General features: G+C 39.4%; 1 protein-coding gene across 1 annotated transcript in view; it reads right to left on the bottom strand.

Moving 5' to 3' along the window:
* The window catches only part of MMP16 (matrix metallopeptidase 16), a 243,844-nt gene that overhangs the window by 114,317 nt on the left and 101,971 nt on the right, over positions 1-27,556 (bottom strand). Inside the window, exons 2-3 of the mRNA XM_054018842.1 lie at positions 13,445-13,593; positions 2,977-3,099 (exon numbers count right to left, since the gene is read on the bottom strand). Of these exons, the coding sequence (XP_053874817.1) occupies positions 2,977-3,099; positions 13,445-13,593 (272 nt within the window). The remainder of the gene's footprint in view (positions 1-2,976; positions 3,100-13,444; positions 13,594-27,556) is intronic.

Here is a 27,556-nt window from a genome sequence, read left to right as displayed (position 1 = left end):
TGAAGAAGGGAAAACATAGCACCTATCTTTAAAAAGGGGAGTGAATTAGACCCGGTGAATTATAGACTAGTTAGCCTAACTTCAATACTTGAAAAAAGATACTAAAAAAATTATTAAACCATCAATTTGTAAGAATTTAGAGGTTACTAGGGTGATATGTAATCACCAACACAAGATTTGTCAAGAATAAACCATACCAAATAAACCTGATTTCCTTCTTTGACACAATTACTGGGCTACTAGATAAAGGGGAAGTGGCAGATGCGACATATCTTGATTTTAATAAGGCTTTTGACACAGTCCTACATGACATTGTCATATATAAATTAGGGAAATGTGGTCTAGATGAAATAACTATAAGAGTGGGTGCACAACTGGTTGAAAAAACCATAGTTATCCATAGTTAGCTGTCAAACTGGGTAGGACATATCTAGTGGGTCCTGCAGGGGTCTGTCTTGGGTCCGGTACTAGTTAATATTTTCATTAATGACTTGGACACTGGTGTGGAGATTATGTTTATTAGATTTGCAGGTGGCACTAAGTTGGGAGGGGTTGCAAAGAAGTTTGGATGACAGGATTAGAATTCAAAAGGGCCTTGAAAAATTGCAGAATTGGTCTGAAATCAACAAGATGGAATTCAATAATGACAAGTGTGAAGTACTACACTTAGGAAAGTAAAATCATATGTACAACTACAAAAGAGAAATAACTGGCTAGTTGGGTGCTGAAAAGGACCTGTAGGTTATAGTGGATCACAATCTGAATATGAGCCAACAATGTGATGCATCTGTCAGGGATGGTCTAGGTACATTTGTTCCTGCCTCAGTGAACTGGACTAGATGATCTCTCAAGGTCCTTTCCAGACCTACATTTCTATGCATCTACATATGATCTCAATTATATTTTACTATTTAAAAAGGTCTGACAATTAAAAAACAACAACGAATATTTGATTTAAACACAGCACCTGAGGATATATTCTAGAAACCACTAGCCAGAAAGTTAACAAGGGAAAATCTGGTCTTCACCTCTGCAGCTCAGAGGCCCTCTTAGTATTAAAACTGATGCAGTTCTGCTGCATGTGGGTCAGAGGCTGGTTCTCAAGAAGAAACCCACATTAGTACAATGTGGAGCCTAGCTAAGTTTTGGAATACAATGTTTTTAGATGTCAAGGAAGTGGCGATGGCCTCATTCTGCTCCCACTGAAGTCAATAGTAAAACTCCCAGAAGCTGAACACTTTTGAATGTCCAATCTATAGCAAGTACATTCTGTGAGCTCTTGCTGATTTTCATTTGAAAGAAAAGTAGTGCTTGCTACTAACACTGGAGTGTTGAAATTATACCTTCAATTTTAGAAAACTTCTGGCAAAGTTTGATCTGGGAGATTAATGTTAAATGGCAGTGGCATATGATAAGGTGACGCAGCAAAGTGAAAATTTTGCAAAAAGGGCAGGAAGCAAAGAACAGCCATAAATTCTTCAAGCTAGAAAGGTTACTAGAGGGTTACCAAACAGATTAATATTGGAATCCACCTCTGTACTGCTTTTATGATTAATTACTTGGGTGGCAGAGCAGAATGATATTTCAGTTGCAGGATTTAACAATGGCATCAAAATGGTGTAATGGGGGGGGGAGGAATCATAGAATCATAGATATCAGGGTTGGAAGGGACCTGAGGAGGTCATCTAGTCCAACCCCCTGCTCAAAGCAGGACCAATTCCCAACTAAATCATCCCAGCCAGGGCTTTGTCATGCCGGAATCAGGCCCACTGATTTGAGATTTGGGATTACAAATGAAGAGTAAGAATGTTAAACACACACTTCACATTTAATCCCCTAGATTAAGATGTTAAAAATGTGGATAAATGTAAAATAATATAATAGACATACTCCTGCTAGGTGCCGAGCACCTTCAATTCCCATAGACTACAATACTCAGTAATAAAAGCACAAGTTACTTATCTACTGGAACAACTCACTGATGATATGGGGGATTCCCCCATCACTTGAAGTCTTTAAATCAAGATTTAATGTCTTTCAAAAAAGCATTCTCAACCAGAAAATATGGGATTGATAAGGAAATTACTGGGTAAAATTCTATGGCTTGTGTTATGCAGGAGGTCAGGCTAGATGATCATAAAGGTCCATTCTGCGTCATATAGTACTGTAAATAGCTGGTGAATGAATTTTAGGATGCTTTTATCCCAGAGAACATTCAGTGCCATGGTGGATTCCATAATCCTGAAGAGATTATCCTAAATTTCTAGAGGACTACATAAAAATCGCTGCTTTGCTGACAATTTTATGGGCCACATACTGTGTACCCATGACACTTTTTGGCTGACAGCACTACAGCAGGTACATATTTTTGCATAATATATTTTATTTGCCAAGCCAAGGTCAGCTTTGATAAAGCATGCAACACGTCTTGTAAATTGCAAGTCAGATCAAGAGTTTCACTGATAAATACACGCCCCCATGCCTATTACTGTGTGGGCATGAGACGGCTGTGTTACTGACTCACCAACATTTAATCAAATTCATTTATATTTTGAAATAGACCTGCAGGCACCTGCATTTGCAGCTACTGCCTTCCTCCAATGGCCTAATTTGCATATTTAAATTAGAGCCCCCAATTCCATTAGACTGTTCCTGCATTCAATGTGACTTTTCCTGAGAAGTTTCCAAGAGGGTTGAAAGGTACAGTTAGAGGGGACATTGGAGGTTAATTTGGTGCTGCAAGCTTCAAAGAACGTTCTGTTTAAATGCAGATAATTTAAATCCAAGAAACTCATTCCGTGCTTTTGCAGCATGTGAGTAGTTACTCCAGGGATACTGAAATCAATATTTTTATATCACACATCAACATCTTGACAATGCATAGTAGACATTTAGAAAATAATATCTAAAAACATTGTTTTCTTTTAATAAAATGCTCAGTGATATCACCGAAAGGTTTATCGATTTTTTTTGTACCTGTAAGTGATATGTTTGTGTTGCCACTTCTGTCCCGTTAATGCATATCGTTTTCGGCGAATGTTAAATTTGGAGCTACCTCTTCTCTGGTCAGGCACACCGCAACGAGGCTTCTTCATCCAACTGCAGAAATCAGTATTGCACAGTTACACTTATCAGCCATATTCAGGCCAGAAAGCAAATCGCAACAGACTTATCCAACAGACGGCAGTATCAATAACTCTTAAAAGTTATACATTGATCACTTTTACATTTACTCACAATAATGATTATAAATATGAAAAGTTACATGGCTAAAGATTTTTTTGTTGGGGGGGGGGGAATAATATGGGGCATCAGAACTTCACCACGTCCCATGGTGTTCAAATATAAATTCCTCTCCCATTATTTTTTAATTTTTCTTTCCCCGCAATCACTGAATAATAGCGCTTTGGTGTCTCTCATCTGGCCGAGTCTTTTAGCATTAATAATTTATTCTGACTCTAATGAGATAATGAGAATCTATATTATAGATTATTGACTATAGGTGAGGTTAAAATATTTACATGACGATTTAAAGTCTTGATTCTTTAATCATAATTTTTCATTTCATATTCTTTCTTTTCTGTCACAGTGTCTTTATGTTTGGATAAGCCCAATTTCCTTTCATCAAATGGTCCACTCCAAAAACATAAAGGGATTTTATCCAAGACTCTGGGACTGTTAAAGTAATTACATCATTGAGCTCCCCAATTAAATATTTGACTGCCCTACTGTCCCTCTATATTAGGAAGAATAGCCACCTTGAATAGTAACTGTAGCCTCTCAAACTCAAGAATTTGCCTGATAATTTTGGATGCGCTGTATAGCATTAACTTCAAAGGTTCTGATCCACTTTTGCCATGTCCCATAAGAGTTCAACCAGCTAGTGCCAATTGCTGAAAAATAGAGAGCAACATGAAAGTGTGTTGAAGAAGCTCTAGTGTTTCTGTGGAAGGTGTTTACTTGGAAAGGTGGGTTTCAAATATTTTAAGTTTTAAGTGTATGTCAGAGTTATAATGATTTGGTTTGATGGTCTGATTTAGGTGTACATAAGAAAATACCAGATTCTGATATTCATGCTCTAGTTGAATGAATGGTTTCTCACTTGTGGAGTAATTATTTACCATGAATAAAAGTATCAGAATCCAGACCACAGAGCTTATGCAATGGAAGTGAACACTCACAAAGTAATTGTCCAGTGCCGCCACACACATAACAAGACATTTATTTTCTAAGTGGAAGACATTCTGTGGCAACTTTCTATTCCATTTACTTGATTTCTATTATGACAAATAATTAATGATGTAGATGCTGTAGCTGTATCTGTTGTTTTCTGATGCCATTGTCCTTACTATACCATTACTGAAAAGCTGTATTAGCTTGGAGAACAGATTTTCATTTCAGGCAAGAGTTTAACCACCCTTTCTATAAATTGCATTCATCTGTATACAATGTACACTGTCCGTATACATATATACATATACATGTTTAAGTCCCCACCCTTTGATTGGTTGACAGAATTCACCTGACCAATCATCCAATTAATATTTAAATTACATTTACTATATCAGTCCCCAACATACAGAATTAAAAAGCAGACTTAAATTTGTCCTACAGAAGCTCTTAGTCCAGTACAACTGAGAGAAATTAAGAAAAGTCTTTGGGGTTAGCCACAGTGGAAACAGTGCATGCTATTGTGATAAGGAGCACTTTTATAGATGTGTTCCAATGACACCACTGAAGTGCTAAAGAAAACAGATCTTGTCGAACAAACTGCAAACAGAGGTTTAACAGTACTAGTGATGTAAATTTTCAATCCTATGCTCAGGGAATTAAGTGTGCATTCTAATTAATACAATGCAAATCATTTGGTAGATTAGCTAAATATTTAAAGACAGGAAAATGGAATATGGTGCTCCTCTCTAACATAGGTCACGCTAACTTCCAAATTTTAGATATTTATATACACATACATTCACATCTATGCACGTCAGGCATTATATACACCAGAGGCATGCATGTATATATATATATACATAAAGCTATTATTTATATATATATAAAGCTATTATTTAGATGACAACATATGAGTTGAGGTACCTAACTTTAGGCAACCAAGTTTGAAAAGTTTAGCTGTTATGCTTTTTACCACATAAAGGAGACATATCTATATCATAACATGATTCTTCAATCATGGGAGTATATGCAGGGCCTACTCACGTCAGTAAAGGTTGCAGGGTCAGGTCAATCTTTCCAAAGATTCTGGTAACGTCTCCATAATGTAGCATAAGTATAGGAGCCAACATTTTCAAACTTGGTTGCTTCAAGTCAGAAACTTAACCATATTTAGGCACCTAAATAATAGCCTGATTTTCAGAGGTAGATATCACCATCTATTTAGGTGCCTAAATATGGCTTTAGATGCCTAACTTCAGGCAAACAAGCTTGAAGTTTTGGTCATCATGATTAAAAATTACTATTATAGATAAATTACAGAATAAATATAATTCATTTTTTAAAACCTAACTACAGTTTCACGTCTTGCGCATGGAGCAGTTGATTATCATAAATATTTTCAGGAGGATTCCTTAGCCTCTGCAAAGATAGCTACACAATCTATAATCCTTTACTTTCCCCCTACCTGCTAAACTATTCTTCTGCATTACAGCTGGTTTCACATGTTTTTAAACAACCTAGATTACGCAAAGCAGATGTCAGTAATTTGCAGGGATATACTACGACTGCCAGCTAAAATTTATTCTAATAATAAAATAATAATAACAGAAGGCCAGTGTGACGTTATCTGACTAAAATTTAACCATGCAAATCATTATTGCTACCACTGTTATATAATTGCAACAAATCTTATACAAAGTGTGACATGTGGCCAGAAAGGTTAAGCATCTTCCAGGCCAATTGACCCAGAGTCAACCTGTAGAGACATGTTAGAAATGGTAACTAGGGCCATTCCATGCTAGATAGGCTAGAATTTTGAAGTACAAACCTGTATTGTTAGAGAATTAGAGGTGATACTAATTGTGTGTGTTTACTTATATCTTAAATGCTAGCCATGTAAACAGACAGTTCCTGTCTGTCACCATAGCTAATGATTCAGAGATCAAAAGGGAATATTAACATTTAGATGAATCTTGGGTGAAATAATGTCATTGTCTATATGTCTCTTTAAAGTCTGTGATAGACTGCTTAATGGTTGAATTATCTTATGTTAATCCATGTAGTTAATTATCGGTGAGGTTTAGGAAACAGAAGGTTACATCGAAAGCCTATTGTTCACCCAGGACTGTATGGTCAACTGGCTGCTAGAAAACTGCTTGGGTCCTGATCCTGTCTTCTCAGACCTGCTTGATGCTTCATGCAGGGGAAGCTTAAATTGTAAGGCTGAGATCCCAGTCCTAAGTTGGAACACACTGAATATGAACATTGGTCTATAACCCATGGACTAATTATGAAAGAACTCTTTGCAACTACAAAGCTCATGATCTCTGCTATGAATCTGAATCTCAAGAATTATACTCATATCTGTATGTGTATTGATCTTATAACCAATACTCTCGCTTTTCTTTTTTAATAAATTTTAGTTTAGTTAATAAGAATTGGCTGTAAGTGTGTATTTGGGTAAGATCTGAAATATTCATTAACCTGGGAGGTAATGTGTCCGATCCTTTGGGATTGGTAGAACTTTTATATGATGAATAAGATTTTCAGTAATCCTCATCATATTTGACTTGGGTGTTTGGGTGGAGGCCTAAGCCTGGGTTACTTCAGGGGAATTGTGTTGTTGGCTTCTGGGTAATTACAGAAGCTATTTTGTGCTGGCTTGGTAAATTTAAGTATTAGAATATCCATCAGCTTTGGGGATTGCCTGCCCAATTCTTTGCAGTTCACCCTAATTGAGTGACCTCAGTTGGCTCCCCTGGGACTCTGGTCACAGTCAGTAATTTGCAGGGATATATTATGACAGCCAGCTAAAATGTATTCTAATAATAAAATAATAATAACACAGGGCCAGATTCAAATTTCAGTCACAACCGTGGAAATAAAGGGGAGTACCATTCTTCTCAATGGAATTGCCTTGGAATTACATCTGAGTAAATGAGATTAAAAATTGGCTCAGAGTTTTGCTTGGTTTTAGATATACATGCTGTCAATAAAACTTATTTTGAGTAGATGTTAGATCAACATGCAGTTACTATGCATTTAAATTACAGGACATATTTATACTATGTAAAGGAAAACACACACACACACACACACACACACACACATTGTAAAACCAGACATATAAGTAATAAAAGACAAGTTCTCTCACCTTAAGGTGATATCACTACGTCAAATGAAAGAAGCAAGGAATAAAGCAAAAAACACAGAACTATTATATTTTGTTAGAAACGCTGTACAGAAAAAATCAGGCTCTGGTACATATTAAGAAATCACTTCAAAACATAGTATTTTAAAGTTGCTGTCTTTAAATCAGTTGAAAAGATACCCAATTTTAAATTAACTGATGGAGATCAGTGTTTAATAACAGGGGGTTGTCTCACCTGAAAGACACTGTAAATATCCAAAGCTGTAAATAGGAAAATGAATCCTCAAAGCTATTATTGGAATGAGCTCTGAAGTTATGTCAAAGTTTCAATATTCTTGTAGAGAATTTTGTTAGCACTGTAAAAGGTTTTATACTCAAGAGAGGGATTTAGTATAAAAGATGAGAACAACTAGTAGCCAATGGGAATTCAAATTTCAGCATTCTATCATTTCACATCAGGTTTTTACAATCTAAATAATTTACCAAATCCCCAAACACCATGATTTTTTACATCTTTTTTTTTTAAAAAGTAATTACTTCCACATAAGGTTTTAAAATGTCATAAATCTGTCAAATACATTATGCTTGTATGCTTTTAAATTGGAATGGCCAAATTATGACCTACATATCATACCATGTTCACGACTACTAACCTTATGTTAAAGGGAGAAGTGTGGCTCACACAGATTATAAATCCCAGTCTAATTCAAACTGAGGCCTTTGCACATCACGTGTTGGCTCTCTAGCCTTGTATCAAATCATACCTCTCTATATTAAACCTGCGAGGAGCTGCAATCTTCTTATTTTAGTGCACATTAAGGTTAGACTCCTAGCAAACTGACAACATACTCTCAGCTCAGCTATTTTTGGTACCTCAATGTTTTAAGTGATTTCTTCAATGTCCAGTGTTAAGAGTCCAAATGCAAATCATCAATACACATCCTCTTTATCACAAGAGTAAATGCAGATTATAAACACTTTATGGTATACAAGTTCCTCTTGGTCTTTTATATTCTTAAAATGATATAATGAATATTAACAACTCTATCCTCCCACTGATTGCAGGGAAGCTTCACATGGAGAACACCACTAATGGTCATTACATTTGTGTATTTTGGGTATATTCTTTCCCCCAATTCCCCTCTGTATCAGTAGGCGAACTGACAACTATAAAGCGCATTGACCCCCTGCATTTCTGGTCAGTTTGGAAACAGCTTAAGCTGATAAAAACAGAAATGGACTTTCAACCATAAAATATTTTCTCAAGCAACAAAAGGGAAATAACTGTTGTTTATGAAAACAGAGGCTTTCTAGGAATCTTTTCCCTTAGTTCATTATTTACACCTATATTTTAACCTGTATAACTCATCTGTGTAACAGCTTTTTTAGAGTATTATTTTAAGTGAATTCAGCATTTAAGAAAGGTGCCAGATTGACAGCACTTGTGACTAATGTATTTTCTTTGGCCACAGGATACTGCACAACAAATTCTGCTCTCGGTCCATCAATATAAACAGTGAGAAACTCCATTGAAGTCAATGAAGTTACACCGGGGTGGATCCAGAGTAAATGAGAGCCAAATACGACCCAATAAATACACAGAGCAGCCCCAGATTTCATATAATTCCACTCTAACTTTGTAAATCTAGAGAACCTTGTACTGAATATGTCTGTGATTATTATTCAAGCTAAACAGAGCACTAGATAGACTATACTTCACAAGTAGGGGTGGACAGCAACTTTTTGAGTAAACTTTGAGTTGGCAAATGCCAACTTGTCAAAACCAAAACTTTTCACAGATACAGTTTTGAACCTAGATCACACATATCCAAAGAGAGTTCCCTAACCACCAAGCTATAAAATCAGTCTCTCTTGTGCTGGTCACATGAATATTTAATTTATACAAAATGGAACAGTTCAAACTGAAGAAATTGAAAAAAGCTGAATCTATAACCTAGTGGCTAGGACACTGGGCTGTGGGACACACTGATTCACGGTCCTGTTCCAAATCAGGTACAGCAGGACTTAAACCAGGTCTCCTACTTTGCAGGTAAGTGTGTAACCAATGGACTATTGGCTATCATTTGCCAAGAGGGGAAAGAGTCCCTCTTTCTCTCTCTCATTTTTTCATGGACAATTTTGATAGGTTGCATTTTTGTTCTGATGTTGAATAAAAATAAATTTCAAAACTTCAAACATTTTCACTAATGAAATACTTGTTTTCTGGCCAGCCCTATTAACAGGTGCTCTCAGTTAAGGCTATTTAAGATCAAAAAAGTATGTGAGTATCATATTTTTCAGAAAGAAACAGAGGAATGATTTGGACCATTTTTTAAAGAAGGAACAATCTTGATTACCAAAACAAGTTGCAAAGATCAACATTAGATTCAGCAACAGAAAAAAAAAAACATTGAAAATTTAAAGATCCCATTGAAGGGTATTTTGTTTTGTTTTTTTCTTCAGAGTTGCCTTCTCTTATCCTTTATTTCCTTCCCACCCAACCATGGCATTACATCATTTTCCACAAGAGTCTGATTTAAAGTCCACTAGTCAATGGAAATCTTTCCATTAACTTCAGCAGTCTCTGGATCAGGCCCTTAGTCTGCAAAGATGTATGTGGTTCCCTTCCCTCCTTGTGTTAGGCAGAGGGAGTCTCTGGAGATTGATGTAAGATGTTCCATTTCATGCCAGGGACTAAGTGTGCTGCCTCTGTAGTAGTTCGTATCCACAGCTAGTCTAGAGAACCAAGTTTAAGGCTTCAGCTCAGAAAATGTGCATGGCTAATCCTAGTACATTGTTTTCATATCAACTGCTATGGCAGCTACTAAAACAAACCACTGTTTTTGATTTAATAGCTCAAAATTTCTGCTCATTATCATTTCTGAGTATTAGACTGACAATTAATATATAAGCAGAAGAAGCCATGGAGAAGTGGAACTCCACCATATCGTAATTGTTTCTGCAGAAACAGGCTTGTAGAGAGCTTCTGAAAAGGGTATTACTAGAAGCATGCTCATTATTTGACTAAAAAAAAAAAAAAAGAAACAATTACAGAACATTTCTTTCATGAACTTTGTCAAACATCACATTCTATTTAGAAACTTGTGAACTATAATACTATCACCGAGGCATGCAATTCTCTACGCTAGAGAACTTATTCTAGAGCACCTGTGTTTTAATTAATACAGTTTTGGCAGAAATGAACATCAGATGATTGCAGAATAGCATAGCTACTCTTTTTGCCATAGCTTACTACAGTAAGTTAGACATTTGTTGATTTATTTCAGGGAAGTGAAAATGTAGAAAACTGATCAAATGTGTTAACTTTTGAAAACATCATTTGTATGAAATGTTGACTGTGGTTATTAATATATGGATGTCATCATGTAAAATACTAATGCAAATGCCAAACAATGTTCTTACTGGATTTATCAATGTGATTATGTTTTTGTTTATACAATCTCCTTCCAGTTGGCATTCAATTATTTCTTTCTTTTCCATCTCTTTCTCCCAAGCCCCATCTATAAAACAGTTATCAGGTTTCTCAAGCTCCCTGATAAACAAATTCCAAAATATACCAAGAAGGCCATTATGGAAATAGCATGTAAAAAGGGACAGGTGAACATCTGTAATATTTTTGTATGCCAAAATATTCCTTAAGGGATATTTTGTTTCATACAAAAACAAAGTCCTCCCAAGAGACTACTGATGATGCTGTCACTGCATATATTTCTCTGCTAATATTCCCAAAGTTGGTTCCTATCAAGAAACTGCATTAAGTTATTTTAATTGTTTGTCCTCTGATGACTAAGTGGTATGCTGTAATCTCTTCTCAACGATAGGGAAATAGGCAGATAAAGCCCTGTGTAACAAGATGAGAACAAACTCTATTTCTACTAGGTCCTCATTGCAGTATTTATTTTGTACAGTGAGTGTCGTCTGTTGGTTCCCAAACTTTTATTACCAGGTTTATTATCCACAAAGGAAGAAATGTAAAATTGTCAGATATTTCTAGCTGGGGAAAAAAAGTGTTTCCTCTCTCAAGATCAGACTGTTCCAAAATATTACAATAGCTGAATAATTTGAAAGGACTAATTCTGTCCTTAGTTACATAGGTAGAGCTTCCATTGATTTCAGTGGTCAAATGGATGTAACTGAGGGCCAGCTTTGGCCCAGTGTGTATGCTCCTCTCTCAATATAAATGTCCGATGGGCCAGATTCTGCCTTCAAATTACTCTCATGCAACCTAGTTGAAGTCAAAGGAAATGTGTGTTAGTGAATGCAGAACTCACCCCAAGTGGCTTACGTGTGCCTAGGAGAAAAAGACAATATTCCAGAGTCTGTACACTGTACTTCTGTGTGTGAATAAGCACATCATGCTTTACTACCTACACTGAGGAAGACAGATGATCAAGTATACAAGAGAACACAAAACAAAAGACTGGAATTGCTGTGTAAGACAAATTTACTTGGATCCCACGTGGCACGGAAATAAAACAGGCTTGCCAATTTTCTAGCTAACATGCCCACTTTAATTTAGCTTAGTTTGAAATTTTTGTGCATGTACAAATATTTTTCTTTCAGACTGAAGCTCTTTATATCTGCTGCTTGACAGCCAATAGCAGAAAATGGCCACTACCTTTCCCCTGTTTGCCACTTCCTATCCTTCCCTTGCTGCCAACTCACAACAGATTATTTTCCTTCCTCAAAACCGCCACTAATGCAGCTTTTAAAAACTTTATAGTAGGTGGCGCAGCTGCACTCTCCCTGCATAGCTCAATCATTTTAGCTCTGCAAGGAACCTGATCTGTAATCACCACTCTGGAGGCTGAATCCGAAACACACTTCTGAACCTGGCTATTTCACAAGGCAGCATACACTTTCTGTTTCTCTTCCTGCTGCATTATCTGTTACAAGGTCTTTTAAATTCGTAAGTCCAGGGATGTCTGACCCACTCACCTCCCCTTAGGGCTGCCCTAAAAACTGCTTCGCTTTATTGCTTTTCAGTGCAATAATGCATGTGCTAGTGGGATACAATGATTTTTCCAATCCTTCTTTGGCATCAGGAGTTTAGGTAGACTCTTTCCTAAACTGCTAAGTGATTAAAAAATCATTCCTGTCCGCTATTTTACCATGAAAGAATAACAACAAATGCCACATAGGGGGGTAGGGGTGTGGGGGAGGGCTGGGCACAAGGGAGAAGAATTCTTTTCAGAAAGCTTTTTGTTAATTTTAGAATAGGAATATGGATTCATTTGCATGTAATAACCAGTGGATATATTGCCATGGTGCTATATTTTTCTTCTCTTGATAGTCAAGCAAAATAACTTATCTAAAAAAAGAAATAAAATCCCCATTAAGTTTCAACAGAGATAAGGCAAGCAAACAGTTCATTTGTTACAAGTTTCCAGGTTTGTTTTCTTAAGCGTGCACTACTATACTTTTATTATTATTCTTTTTATTTGACATTGCTTTATGCCTTTGTACATGAATTTCAATCATGATGTTGCACAAAGTTAGGCTGTGTACACCGATATAAAACTCAAAATGGCAGTGAAATCATACGTTATACGCTCAACATCACTAGCATTTCAGAGAGCTTGAAAAACTAAAAATCTATTTTATATTAAAATGATCATGTGTGTTTATGTCACTGGAAATCATTAAATGAATGGACCAGTTGACAGCCTGAAACATTTTTGCATTGAGGAAGACAAAGGAATCTTCCCTGAAGATTTTCCACCAAAGGGAGAGTCCCCTTGAAATTTTTATGACCTCCAGGATACTTTTTCTGACATTTTTCTTATCCACTATCAGCTGCCTTCTGCGTCTCCTTCTGTGTTATCTATTAGCCATTCCCACAGTTAACCCTCCAATCCTTTATTTTTAATCACACTTCAAAAGCAGAGGGCAAGGCAGGGCTGACAGTGGAAATTTGCCAACTGGCCAGTATGAAATAGAGCAGAATAAAAGAAATGACAGTTTCATTCCCCATTTGAAATTGCTGCACTCTTTGGATATCCCAGTCATTGCAGTTCATGTGCTTTCAAGTTCCTACAAAGTCCTACTTTATTTTGTTGAAATATAAAAGTTGAGAGCACTTCAGTGCCAGTTACTTACTCAATTGTGTTCCTGTCCACTTTTCCTGTCATATTAATGCCATAGAACTGCTGCATGGCAGCTATAGCTGATTGCATGGTCTCTGCAGAGCGCAACACCGACATGCTGGGGTCAGTTGGTGGAAGGTAGCCATACTTTTGTAACCAGACCTGCAATGACAAGTACAGTTCCTATTACATAGAAATTACAGTTAAGTAAAATATTACCTAGTAGTTAGTCTCCATGTCATATCTGATGAAGCTTTTAATTCACCAAACATAAATCATGTTAGTTAGTTTGTAAAGAAGAAATTATTTGGGGCTCTTATTTCACCAACTTTGCTAAGGATTCTGCTGTTTTAAGACCAAGAGTAGTTTATATCCTTGAGCCAGTTCTCATTATTATCTGCAAGTGCCAGCTTCAATTATTTACAGTATTTATTTATTTCAAGTAACAATTTAAGCACTTATCCCTGGCTCTAGGCACTTCCACCAATTTTTAAAGCAGACAAACTATAGACTCCACCACACATATGTCAAATATAATTGACTACCCACATGGTTCATAATAATATTTGCCCACTATAACAATAAATCCACAATAGCTCTTACACACAATGACACTGTTCTTAATTCCTCCTGAAACAGCCATGAAGAAGATGGGTTTGAAACATGCAAAGAAGGTTAACAAGTCCTTACTCTCATAGGCAAAAGGGTGGGGAGAAGGGACAGGAGGAAGTACCAGAGCCAACGCTCACTCCTGGTGAAAACCTGCCAACAGCCTCTTCCTTTCTAAATCAACATGAATCTAGCTCAGATGCTTATGATGCTCCCAATTGTGATAGTATGGAACAGGATCAGAGGTGATTACTCCTGGGGGAGGGGCAGGTCCCAAACCATTTATGGCTTTATAGCTGGGGTGGCTAAACTGACTGACCCTCCGAGCCGCATACAACAATCTTCAGAAGTTCAAGAGCTGGGGCGCACCTGCTGGGGCTTCAGCTTTGTGTGAAGCAGAGTCTTGGGACCAATGGGAGGTGCGGGAAGTGGCGGCCAGCACGTCCCTGCAGCCTGTGTCACTTCCCACAGCTCCCATTAGCCGGGAACGGCGAACCGTGGCCACTGGGAGCTACAGGGGGCCATGCCTGTGGATGGTCAATGTAAACAAAATGTCTCACGGCCCACCAGCGGATAACACTGATGGGCTGTGTGCCGAAGGTTGCCGACCCCTGCTCTATACCAAGGGTTCTCAACCTTTTTCTTTCTGAGCTCCCCCGCACCCATGCTATAAAAACTCCACGGCCCACCTCTGCCACAATAACTGGTTTTCTGCATATAAAAGCCAGAGTCGGCGTTAGGGGGTAGCAAGCAGGGCAATTGCCTGGGGCCTCATGCCACAGGGATCCCCCACAAAGCTTCATTACTCAGGCTTCAGCTTCAGCCCATGGTGGAGGAGCTGAGGACACAGGCTTCAACCCCAAGCAGTTGGACTTTAGCTTTCTGCCCTGGGCCCCAGCGACTCTAAGGCTGGCCCTTCTTGTCAGCCCCCCTGAAACCTTCTCGCAGCCCCCCAGGGAGCCTCGGACCCCTGGTTGAGAACCACTGCTCTATACCCAAGATACCAAAATGGCCTCCATCACCACAGTATCTGAGATGCTCAAAATCTTTAATGTATTTATCATCACAATATCCCTGTGAGGTAGGGAAGTGCCATCACCCCCATTTCACAGATGGGGAACTGAGGCATAGAGGGCTCTCTTGATGCAGCCCCAATTTGTGAATTCAAGCCTCCTGCACTCACCTTATTCATTAATCCACAGGTCTACCTCCAAGCAAGCTTTTCTAATCAATTAATTTGGGGCTTCCCCATCATAAATAAATTTCAGGCTTCTCTCTCTCCACCTGATTACTGAATTATGTTCCTTTACCAACCTTCTAAAGTTGGGGTGACAAGACTAGACACTGTGATGCTCTGAATGAAAGAACACTTAGGACACATGAGAAAGAACTATCCTTTACGACCTCTCACATAAGCAGTCACCCTAGAGCAACTCCATCCACCCTCGCAAGGGAGCACAGATATATCAGCAACACTTTGTGGTCAACAATATCAATATCAAATGAATCAGATGAAAAATGTAGAGCCACACCTCCTCAGTCCTACTTAGCCTCATGTTAGACCATATGCCTGGCCGGATAAAAATGCACCAACTGAGGTCCCCCTGTGTCATTCATCCAAGTATTGGTTATACATGCAAAGTTGAAAGCCTTATTGTTGATCAAATCATTGATGGTGATAACTTTATTAACCATCAACCATCCATGAAAGATGAAGACATGGGTCATTGCCAATGCAGGAACAAGACTGTTATATGTGACTGAAATGAAATCCTCATGTTTATCAGCAGCTCGGAAGTCTTAACTCAAGTAGGCTTAAACTGTACCTGCCTACCATATCCATAGTTTGTATTCAATCAGAAGGATGATGCTGTGCTCATCTGGCTGTACAAAAAGGGAAGGTGTCCTACCAGGTCAGTATTAGCATATGCCCTGCCCACTGCTCCCTCAACATACTATCTCAAAGTACAAATGTGGCTCAGCCCAATAGCAATGTTCTATGCAATGGACGAGATTATACTGTCAGGTCCCATTTGACTGCAGCTGCCACATTTGGGGCCAAAGTTCATTTACTTTATACATTTCTGCTCTCTGTGAACCTTCTGGTTGATCAGGTCTCTGAATTTCAAAACTTCCCTGTAGTGTTGTCAAATAATAAAAATCCTATCTGTTGCAGTGCCCTCTACAGGAGATCCACATCTGTTTTCATTCTTGGATTCTCACTCCCTAGGCTGGGGCCGCAGGGAGTGAAATGAAAGATAGAGAAACGGGGAACATAGTCTCCAGCAAATTAAAGACACAGTGGATGGACATTAAAGGGAATAAGTACAGCTCCCCTAAGCAGAAAGTTGATGGTGACACTATGGAGACCCAAGAATGAGGTTATTTTCTGGGCTCACTTATCACCTCAGAACAGAGCAGGTGAGGGGAAGCAAAGACTTGCAGAGAGTGAGAACTATGCAGGAAATGAAAACAAACCAATTAAGTAAAGTGCGAAAGAAAAGTCGTTCTTAACAACACTTTGCTGTTGCCTGAGACAGTACCAGCTTCTTCCTCTGGTATTCCAAATATGGATTTGTACTCTGTGGAGCAGAGACTGAGATGTGCTTTCCATGCAGATGCTCATCCCAGATGGCAGGAGCACATTGTTTTTGACTGCAGTGTAGGCTTCCGAGGCAGTTTATCCCTGATCCCCTACTAGGGCTGCCCCACTTCCAATTCTGACTCTGCTTCACCTCATAGCACAGGCAGCATTGCAAGCTGGGAGGGAGGGATATAGAGGGAGTTACCAGTGCCTGACTTCACTAGAAGCTGATGCTCCACTCCCCTCCATTAGGGAAGTGGTAAAGAGCAAGAATGCAAAGGGGAGAAAGCAGGGCAGGCTGATATGCCCCATGACTGGGTGGGAGAAAAGTGGGTAGGGTGGTGGTAGAGGAAGCATCACAGTGGGTACAAGAGAAAGAAAGAAGAAGGATAGAATACCCCTCAAAGATCAAGAAGAGACCAGTGTGTGAGTAGAAAGCTACCATAATCCTCCCTCAGTCTTCAGAACAATAACAAGTAGGGGAAACCACTGGCAGTGTATGGGAAGGTCACATGAATCTCCTCTGGAGAGATTTCTCTGCAGGTTCAGCTAAGCCTTGAGGATATGTCTCTAAACTGATCCAACTGCTGAATCTTTGGGATTGCTCCACTGCTGTCATACATATCAGTTTACATCGCTGTGCCCTTTCAATGAAGCATCATGCAGCAACACAAGGGAATAAATAGAGGGCTGCAAATATAGGAACTGATGGCTCCCGTTTCACTTCTATAGCCCCCCCCCTTTGGTAGGAGAGGAAATTTTTAATAACTCATTCAAAATCTTTTAGGTTCTGAGTTCCCAATAATTAAGATATACACAGAACACCTCATTTAAAATTCAGCAAAAGGGACACACATCCCTCCAGTAGCTGGGAGGCTCCTAAACCTTGTCTTTTTCAGAGAACATCCTCTGGGAAAAAGTTTCAAATGCTGGTAACTATAGAGGAGACATTGGAATTTTGAGTGAAATCACAAACAGAGGAAAGCAAGAAAATGAGGTAACTGGAATAGGAGGTAAAGAAAAGCAATTCTGGTCCATCTTTGCAGAAATTGTCCTTCCCCAGAACTAAAATTAGATGTATCCTATGTTCTAATCCAATGCAGGAGTGATAATGCAGTGTTGTCAGGGAAGTATATTTTCAGAACCCGTCTTATACTCTAGGGAGCTCATCTATCATGAAACAAGAAAATAGTGAAGTACACTCCTCATACATGTAATGACTGGGGTTGCAATGAAGACTGCACCAACTCTGTTACCTAGTTAACAGTGATGAAGTCTGTAATAGATTTCACTCATTTATGAGATTAATATAAAAAGATGCATGTTATCTCAAGTACAGAACTTTCCCGTCATGCAATAATCTGTATGTAACCGAAAAGGATTCTATCGAAGTAGTTTTCATACATATGTTTTTTACTCACTGTTCACAATAGCCTCTTGGAAACCTGAAGTGTTTCGTAACCAGTTTTTTTCCCCTCCACTGCATATGCATACTGGTTTCTTACTAGGTTACCAATAAGCATCAGGCTGTAACAAAATGATTTTGGGAGTATTTTAAGAAGAAATAAAGCATTGGGACTGAAGCATTTGACATGAAAAAATAGAATCCCACAAATTTTAAACGAAGTATATGAAGTGCCTAAGTGACACAGGAAACAATGCTTATTTAAAGCAAGGGGGAGGGAGAAACAGGATTTCAATAGCAGGAGCTTTCTCAGGTATTTAGGTACCTGAGATTCATTGAAAGATAATGGGACTTAGGCACCTACATGCCTATGTCACTTTTGAAAATGGGACACAGGCTCCTAAGTCAAGGAGGCACTTTTGTAAGTGTTACCATATGTCTATGTGAAAATGTACACCAATGGATTTTCTTGAGTTACACTACAGTCCTTCAGCCATTATACGGCCTTCTTAGGGCTGCCCCAAAAGTGCATGTTGTAAGCTGATAATGGTGTATTCTAATTACCTGCTGTAACAAACACTGACTTTTCAGTGATAAGCTGATGAGGCAGACCAGAAACTATTATTTACAGAGAACACTATAGGGTAATTTCTGCTCTGCTTCCCCCACCTCCTGGCCCCTATATTTCTGATTTCACCAGTCCTGTACTGAAGGGCTCTTTCTCTTTTTAATGCCCCGAGAAACAGCAGTGGCCCTTCAAAGAGCACAGAAATGTGGGGTGCTTTCTGCAGCATATCTATTCAGTATGAAGCTTCCTCGGATGACAGGATAACACATATTTTGGATGGGGGGGAAGTAGTAGATATCATCCTATCTCAACTTCAGTAAGGCTTTTGACACTGTCTCTCATGACCTTCTCATAAACAAAGTAACAAAATATAGCCTAGATGAACCTACCATAAAATAGGTGCACTACTGGCTGGAAAACTGTTCTCAGAGAGTAGTTATCAGTGGTTCACAATTGAGCTGGAAGGGTATGTTGAGTGGGGTCCCACCGGTTCTGTTCAATATCTTCATAAATGATTTGGCATAGAGAGTACACTTATAAAGTTTGCGGACGATACCAAGCTGGGAGGGGTTACAAGTGCTTTGTAGGACAGAATTAGAATTCAACATAATCTTGATAAAATGAACAAATGCTCTGAATTAAAAAGGTTGAACTTCAATAAGAATAAATGCAAAGTACTCCATGTAGGAGGGAAAAATCAATTGCATATACACAAAATGGGAAATGACTGCCTAGGAAGGAGAACTGCAGAAAAGGATCTCAGGTTTATAGTGGATCACAAACTAAATATGGATCAACAATGTAACACTGTTGCAAAAAAAGCAAACATCATTTTGGAATGTATTAGCAGGAGTGTTGTAAGCAAGACACAAGAAATAATTCTTCTGCTCTACTCAGCAGTGACAAGCCTCCACTGGAGTGTCCTGTCAGGGAAGATGTGGACAAATGTGAGAAAGTCCAGAGAAGAGCAACAAAAACAATTAAAGGTCTAGAAACATGACCCTGAGGAAAGACTGGAAAAAACAGGTTTGTTTAGTCTGGAAAAGAGAAGACTGATTACAATCATCTAGCATGTAAAAAGGTGTTATAAAGAGGAGGGTGATAAATTGTTCTCCTTAACCATCGAGGATAGGACAGGGGCTTAAATTGCAGCAAAGTAGATTTAGGTTAGACATTAGGGAGCTTCCTAACTGTAAAAGTAGTTAAACACTAGAATAAATTATCTAGGGAGGTTGTGGAAGCTCCGTCACTGGAGGTTTTTAAAAATAGGTTAGACCAGTGGTGGGCAACCTGTGGGCTACATGTGGCCCATCAGGGTAATCTGATTGCGGGCCGTGAGACATTTTGCTGACATTGACTGTTCGCAGGCACGGCCCCCCACAGCTCCCAGTAGCCGCAGTTCGCCGTTCCCGGCCAATGGGAGCTGAGGGAAGCAGTGAGCAGGGATGTGCTGGTTGCCGCTTCCCGCAGCTCCCATTGGCTGGGAACGGAGAACCGTAGCCACTGGGAGCTGCGGGGGGCCAGGCCTGCAGATGGTCAATGTCAGCAAAATGTCTCGCGGCCCACAATCAGATGACCTTGATTGGACGCATACAGGCCGCAGATTGCCCACCACTGGGTTAGACAAAGACCTGTCAGAGATGGTCTAGATAATATCTAGTCCTGCCTCAGTGCAGGGGACTAGACTAAGTGACCTGTCAAGGTACCTTCTAGTCCTACATTTCTATAACTTACCAAAGATAACATGTTAATATGACATAAATAACTGCAACATAAACAATGGGAGATGGTATCCTAGCCTGTTAATAGTATCTATAAACATGGATAATAACTATAGCAATTAACAAATGAACTCACCAACTCTGACTGGTGTGTTACTGATTGGTGGAATCTGAGATAAAGGAAACAAGTTAACAACTAAGAAATCCTGAATCTTCAGAACCCACTGATCTGGATGTAATAAACAATCCCCTTCTTTGAAACCTCAGATTGGGGTGGAAAAAAACTTAAATGGAAACAACTATCCTCAGAACTTCACAAACAACAATCCTCTCTGCTATTGCAAAGATGTCAAAACAAGTGTTTAGATGGAACAAAGGAGGAACCAAACTGTTGGCCTGAAAATTTAACAGATGTCCTCTCTTTCCAGACAGGAAAAAAAGTGACTGAGTTCTTGTCTAGTGAGAATTACTGAAATAAACTGGATTGCTTTCTGAGCCCCATTGCCAGTACAAACGATCATTGTGACAGTTCGGGGATATGTCTGCGTCATGCAATGAATTCCAAGTTGTTTTATGAATGTCATTTATGATTGTAACCTTCATTGTGGATTAGATCATCCATCCTTTAGCAGGGAACTGACATCCACTGAAGACACCTATGTCTGGGAATCAGTGACAGAGCAATCAAGGGTCAGCAGCAGCACTGGAGTGGAACAATAGGTCTGCAGCTAGCAGGAGCCATTTATTTTGAATGACTTTCTACCCAGAAGCTGACTTGGTAGGTGTGGGGGCCAGGGGCCAGTGCCTGGAAACTCCCCAATAGAAGTTCCTGGGTAAGAAAGCTGACAAAGGCTGCTTTTCCGAGCAAGAAGCCATTCCCGTGGCAGAAGTAAGACAGTCACCCCAAGAAGGACACACCGGCTGCGTAGTCCAAGGATTCAGACCAAACCCAGGACTGTCAGAGATAGTCACAATGAGGAGGGATGTGTTCAGAATAGTTGCTCTCCTAAGATCTAACACTGTACTGTTGTTTAAGAGTAAAAATGTTCAGGAGGGCTGTGGCACTGGTTCCAGGGTCAGGACAGCTGGACTGTGGGGTCCCACTTCTTGGACATGGGATCTATACCGGGGAGTGCAACTGAAACTCCCAGTCACTACCCAGATACAGGGTACTTGGAAGCACATGGGATTCAGCAGTTGGACCCAACAGCAACAGACTGCTATCCAGCTAGAGAGTGGGTTGGGACCAGTTGTGACATATTATGATCAAAAGCTTGGTCCTGGAAGGAAATTCCTTTGGGAGACATGATTCAATTATCCACAACAATTGTGGATTTATTACTGACTGAAGACTGAGAACCTACTTCACAAATTATTCAGGACAATGCTCTCCACTCACTAACAAAAATCTCTGAACAAGTCTATTATGAAGCCAAGCCCATGGAACCACCTCCAGACATGAAACTAACAGTCCTAGTAGATGTAAACACTCCCTCAGAGAGCATATGTTGAGAGATGTTATCCTCCTTATGGCTTGCTGGATTTTCTGTAGCTTCTTAGAAAATGAGAATACTTTTATGAAGAGTGTGCTGTATGGAAGAAATTAGCCAGATAAGTAAGATGCTGGAAAACGTGAAGAGAAACTCTTGAAACTTCTAGAACTAAGTCCTAGAAAGCTTGCAGAACCATGTTTATGCCTACTTTGATTAAATCCACAGAAAAGTCCCTAGAGGGGGCAGACTTCCATGTACACAGTTAATGACATTCTTTTTACTGAGGGCTGCTGCGATATCTCTGTCATATCTCTCCAGATCTTCTGAGAGATGGCCAAACAGGCAAGAGCTATTGTGCACAATATATCCAGGATGAAACACAGATAGATCTGGTGGGACAGGACAATGTGCATATGAAAATCTGTCCTGCAGTCAGATAATTCCATAAAATAACAATTTTATTCACACCAAAACTTAACTCTGAAATCATAGAATCATAGGACTGGAAGGGACCTCGAAAGGCCATCTAGTCCAGTCCCCTGCACTCATGGCAGGATTAAGTATTACCTAGACCATCCTTGACAGGTGTTTGTCTAATCTACTCTTAAAAATCTCCAATGATGGAGATTCCACAATCTCCCTAGGCAATTTATTCCAGTGCTTAACCACCCTGACAGTTAGGAAGTTTTTCCTAATGTCCAACTTAAACCTCCCTTGCTGCAATTTAATCCCATTGTTTCTTATCCTATCCTCAGATGTTAAGAAGAACAATTTTTCTCCTTCCTCCTTGGAACAACCTTTTATGGATTTGAAAACTGTTATGTCCCCTCTCAGGGACATATGCTCCTGAATTTACCTGAGAATAAATCCTTTGCAATCTGTGTTCCTGCTGACCCAACAACATGAAAAGCAATCCCATGAGAGTACCCTTTCCTTTTCTTTGAACTGGAAAGACATTGGGACAGAATTATCCAGGACAGGAGCCCATATTCAGTACACTAATCCTCTATTATTTCTGTCATGACCCACACATATGCAAAGTACCACTCCAAGTCCTTTGAAATGGGATAACCTATACTCTGCAAGCAAAGCCAAACATGCTCCTGAACAGTCACAATGGTTCCCAATCTCTCTAATCTTAGGTCTGCAAGTGTCTGCTCCTATCATGAGGATTAAATAAATGATTTCCAGAGAATCAGGAAACTGAATATGTGTCCCATTTTATGATTGTTTGGGGAGAGAGAGAGGGAGGCTCTAATTGGGAAGGGTCCCTATTGTGCTAGTCTGAACAAACTAAATAAGAGGGAGTCTCTTCCTCTTTCATGATGAAAGAGTATTTGTGCATTTTCATGATCATTTTCTGAAGTTTTTGCTCAATGGTTTCTGTAATGCAGCTTCCAAAGATATACGGTCAGCTTCTACTCAGCTAAACATCCCAGCGGGTTGGATCTTTACATAACGTTAAACAGGCTCCCCCTAAAGCCTCACAATCTTCCATGTCCAAAACAGGCTCACCTTATCTATGGATATTGTCCTGGGGAGAAGCCGTCTCAGAGGGATAATGGTCGGTCTACCTCCATCTTGACCTACCTAAGAGAGGGAGATAGTGGGGCTGTAGGGCTTCCCCTTTCTCCAGGGGACTTTCTACGGAAGGGACATGGGCTTCTCCCCCTTCTTTCACACCCAGGAGTTATCCTCGAGCATCTGCTAAGGGTCCCCTCTTCCCATTTAGCTCCCTCACAGCTCCTCCTATTGAAATCCTGTTTCTCTCTCCCCCTTGCTTTGCCTCACTTCTCCTGTGAATGATATCCATCAGTCTCTGTGTGCTCTCCAACAGATGTCCCCCATTTGTGTACCACTTCATGAGCATCCTTTCTGTCCGTTATGCCTTTCTATGCTCCACCACCTAAGCCTGCTCTGTAGAGGCCTATCTAATGGCAGGAACCTACAACAGAACTGCTCATGCAGCTGCCCAGGACATGGAGCACTGCTGGCCACACCAAGAGCATACATGCAGTGTATTCTAGAGGAATGAGCATGAGGCTGACAGTCAGGAACCAATCCTGCCACTGACTCTCTGTGTGGGTTGGGAAATTTACTTGACCTTTCCGTGGATCAGTCTGTACAACATGGATAATATTTACCTACTTCCCTCCTCACAGGGTTGCAAGGATTTGTAAAGGGCTTGGAACGTGTAAAGTGCCATATACTTGCTATCGTGATTTAATGAGGTCTCTAGTACAGCAATAACTAGAGTTCAAAGTGCTTCTTTCTCATCATTACACTACAGAGGATTACAGCAAGTTGAGGGGATAAACCCTAGCATGCCTTGGTATTAGCATTTCTTTGATCCCCATACATTTGCACTACCTCACCTCCAAGCTGATTATTTCTGTCTAAATCTATCTAATCTATATACACAGGCTTTATCTGTAGTGTACTTGGGAGGAGGGGTGTTTCTTCCAAGTCATTGGCTTTAATGGTAAGCAGGGGACAGATACAGCTTCCTGCTTTCTTCCTACAATTTAACACTTTTTTCTCTTCTTCGCCTCCTCTATTTTAGATTCCACTAAGATATAAAAAATGATCACAGACATACGTCCTCACCATACCAAAAAGAAAAAGATAAAGATAAAGAAAAAGAAAGACAATCTACATCTGCTGCCACCATCTCATAAGAAGCAAAGAAGTGACTGAAGGTGCTTGGTGCTCATTTTAAATGCTGCAGAATCTTCTGAGCTCTGTGAATGATCACTGCAGCCTGTCAATTACTCCCTGAAAGAAGCACCCATCAGTTTTGCCTATGTTGGCTATGTGGGGGTAGAAATAGCTTTGTTGCCTGTATAAGAATTTAGCTTCATTGTCTATATAAGAAAAATAGGAACTACTGTATATACATTACCGCTATGAAATTTGCATTGCTATTTGGCATTCCTGCTAATGTAATTTTGTATATGTACCTACACATATGATATTGACATAAAAAAACTGTCCTTTGGATATGTCCCAATAGATGGTTTAATAAAAGTGTAGAAACTTTGTTCTAAGACATTTACACAGGAAATACATACATACATAATGTACTAACAGATGGTGGTGTGCTACTTTAAAAAGGCTCATGGGAAGGTAGTCCATTGTAATAAAATCAAAAGGTCAAGCTGCAAAGTTCCTTTGGGGAAATGATTATTTAAACCACATCTGACATTTGGTATTTGAAACTATTAGATAAAAGTAGCTACTATTGCACTTTCCAAGGCTTTAAGTTTGCATTAGATTACATGTTTGCATGGATTACAAGATAAACATCTATAGGAAACGTGTGTTAGTCAACCCGTTTTTTCTTGTTCGTCTCAATAGCACTTTTATTTAATTTCCCGTTTCCTCATCATTTTTTTCTATCTTTATACAGCCCTAAGCAAAAACAAATTTTGAATTCTAGAAATATATCCTTAAATATAAATACAAACAATAGTGTTCTCATATTTCAACTGAGACCAGATCTGCAAAATAATAAAAACCAGACCGAAGCAAATTAACAAATACCATACCACACTGCACACTCAGGTGCATACAGTCAATGTGTAAAATTCTACAACTGTAGAGAAAAATAATCCAAATTAGTCCCACTGAAATCAACAGCAAAACTGACTTCCGTGACAACAGCATTGGACCCCAAAGTACGTCACTGAAATGGAACCTATTGCCTCTTCTTTCCCTTCCACTCATCTCCTACAACTAAGCCTGTCCCCACTCCTTGCAATACATATTCTAGCAGCTCAAGTTTCAGTTCAGATATATACTTTGTAGAGATAGTAAAAGGTTATATTCATTGCTGTTCAGTATTTTTAAAAGCTTCTGATAGAAAAACTTCAAATTCTACAATATTTGCAATCATTTCCAAGCTTGTGTGAGGGAATATTTTTGAATCCCATGATGAAAATAGCCTTTTAAAATAAATTCACACTAAAGTTACTTTTAAACCTTATATTTCTCATTTCTGCCTGTCTCTTCTTTTCTCAAAAAAGTCAGCTATTTGAGACCTAAACTTTAGAGATGCTGTGGTTCAAAGTTGCCTATTATTCTGCTAAACAAAGTTCTGTAGTTTAGAATCAGGCTTTTTTTCTGATTATTTCATAAAATTATAATATTTTAAGTGCCATAATGGCTCTTTGAGAAACTTTACTCCTGTTTTCTTTAGAAGCCTGGAGAAGATAGATGGGCTTGGATTTTATAAGGAAAATAAAGCATATGACTATAACCAAATCATAGTCTTCTATGGAAATACAAGAGAGGGTAAGAAAAGGCCACAGAAAATTGTGCAAGGCTCAGTTTTTGGAGTTTCCATCATATCTTCGCCTCTACAGGTGAGGCGTTAGGGGGTTAGTGGTGGAGGCAAGGAGTGTAATCTCCCCAACCTACAGATTTCCTGGGGAAAGGAACCCCCAATCTTGAGAGCAGTTTATGTCTGCCATTCAATTGCTCTGAACCCCATTTTCCCCAGGCAGACACCATCTGTAGCTGTGCAGTAAGTGAGGATTGGATTTCTAATCAGAAGCCACAGGAATCACCAGGAGATGGTTGTATGGAAAATGACTAATCTACTACTCCATTCCCACCTACCCCATCTTTGAAGCCTTGCCTCCAATGCTGGAAGACTGTTAATCCTATAGTGCTCCAGCAGAAGAGTTTTCACAGGGATTCCAAGGACAGGGGAGACAGTGTTGTGGAGCTAAAATTCCCCACTTCCCTAGGAGAGTTCTGTAAGAGAAGGGTGACTGCTCCTGAGAAGGTAGCAGCCAAATGGAAACTACTACTGCAATTTTATATACTTACCTGCAACCGTTCTCACTCCATGTAAATGTGTCATTTACATGGAGCCATGCAGTAGCTCTGCACTGTAAACAGCAATGGTGACAATGCCAGATAAATACATTGATATTTTTATATCCCTTTAACAGTTTCCATTTCCTTTATGTTAATTCTGGTCCAGTAAATATGACAGTTTGTTAATAGACTGGCTTTTCACCATGGTTCAAATCCTACTTAGGTCACACATGAAAATTAGTTTAGTGATTCATCTTAGTGCCTTGTTCGACATTTGCCCATACTTCAAAATCACCATAAAATGTGTCACAACTGGCTTCATGACTAGATTGATAAGTATGTTACAGATGAGGTACATTGACAGAACTATGTGTAGAAGATTGTATAGCTCCTGCCTGCTAGCCTGCTTGCTGTGCTATGGACCACAGTCAATTCTGGTACAAAACATCCATTGACTGATGACAGAACATGACCACTGTGGCTAGCTGTACTAGACCCTCACTTTCATGAACCTAGAAGCCATCAAATGTGTTCACTTGAAAAGTAACTGAATCCCATTTACTTAGCAGATGTATGGACTCCTTCTACGATTACTAGAAAGACAACACACATTTCAGTGCATCTGCAATTCTCCTTTTTATGTCACTTTCCAAAATTCCTTTTGTTGTTGTTGATAAGGGGCAGGAGTACTAAAGTAAAAGGGGATGGAGTGGTGAATGGTGGATTCATGCCAGCGGGTGACGTGACAAGGTGATTCCTGTGAACAAGGAGGGATATACAGTAATTGCTTCAAAGCAAACCAGGAGACTGTTTCTTATTAGCTCCCCTATGGGGCTACTCTCATCATTACTTCAATTTGAAATGCAGTAGTGCAATTTTTGCGTGGCTTAATTAGTGGCCTGATAATGCGCACTGCTGAGC

The sequence above is a fragment of the Malaclemys terrapin genome, chromosome 2, assembly GCF_027887155.1.
Source record: "Malaclemys terrapin pileata isolate rMalTer1 chromosome 2, rMalTer1.hap1, whole genome shotgun sequence".
In the NCBI taxonomy this organism is placed as follows: domain Eukaryota; kingdom Metazoa; phylum Chordata; order Testudines; family Emydidae; genus Malaclemys; species Malaclemys terrapin.
This window is presented reverse-complemented; position numbering and strand designations above follow the sequence as displayed.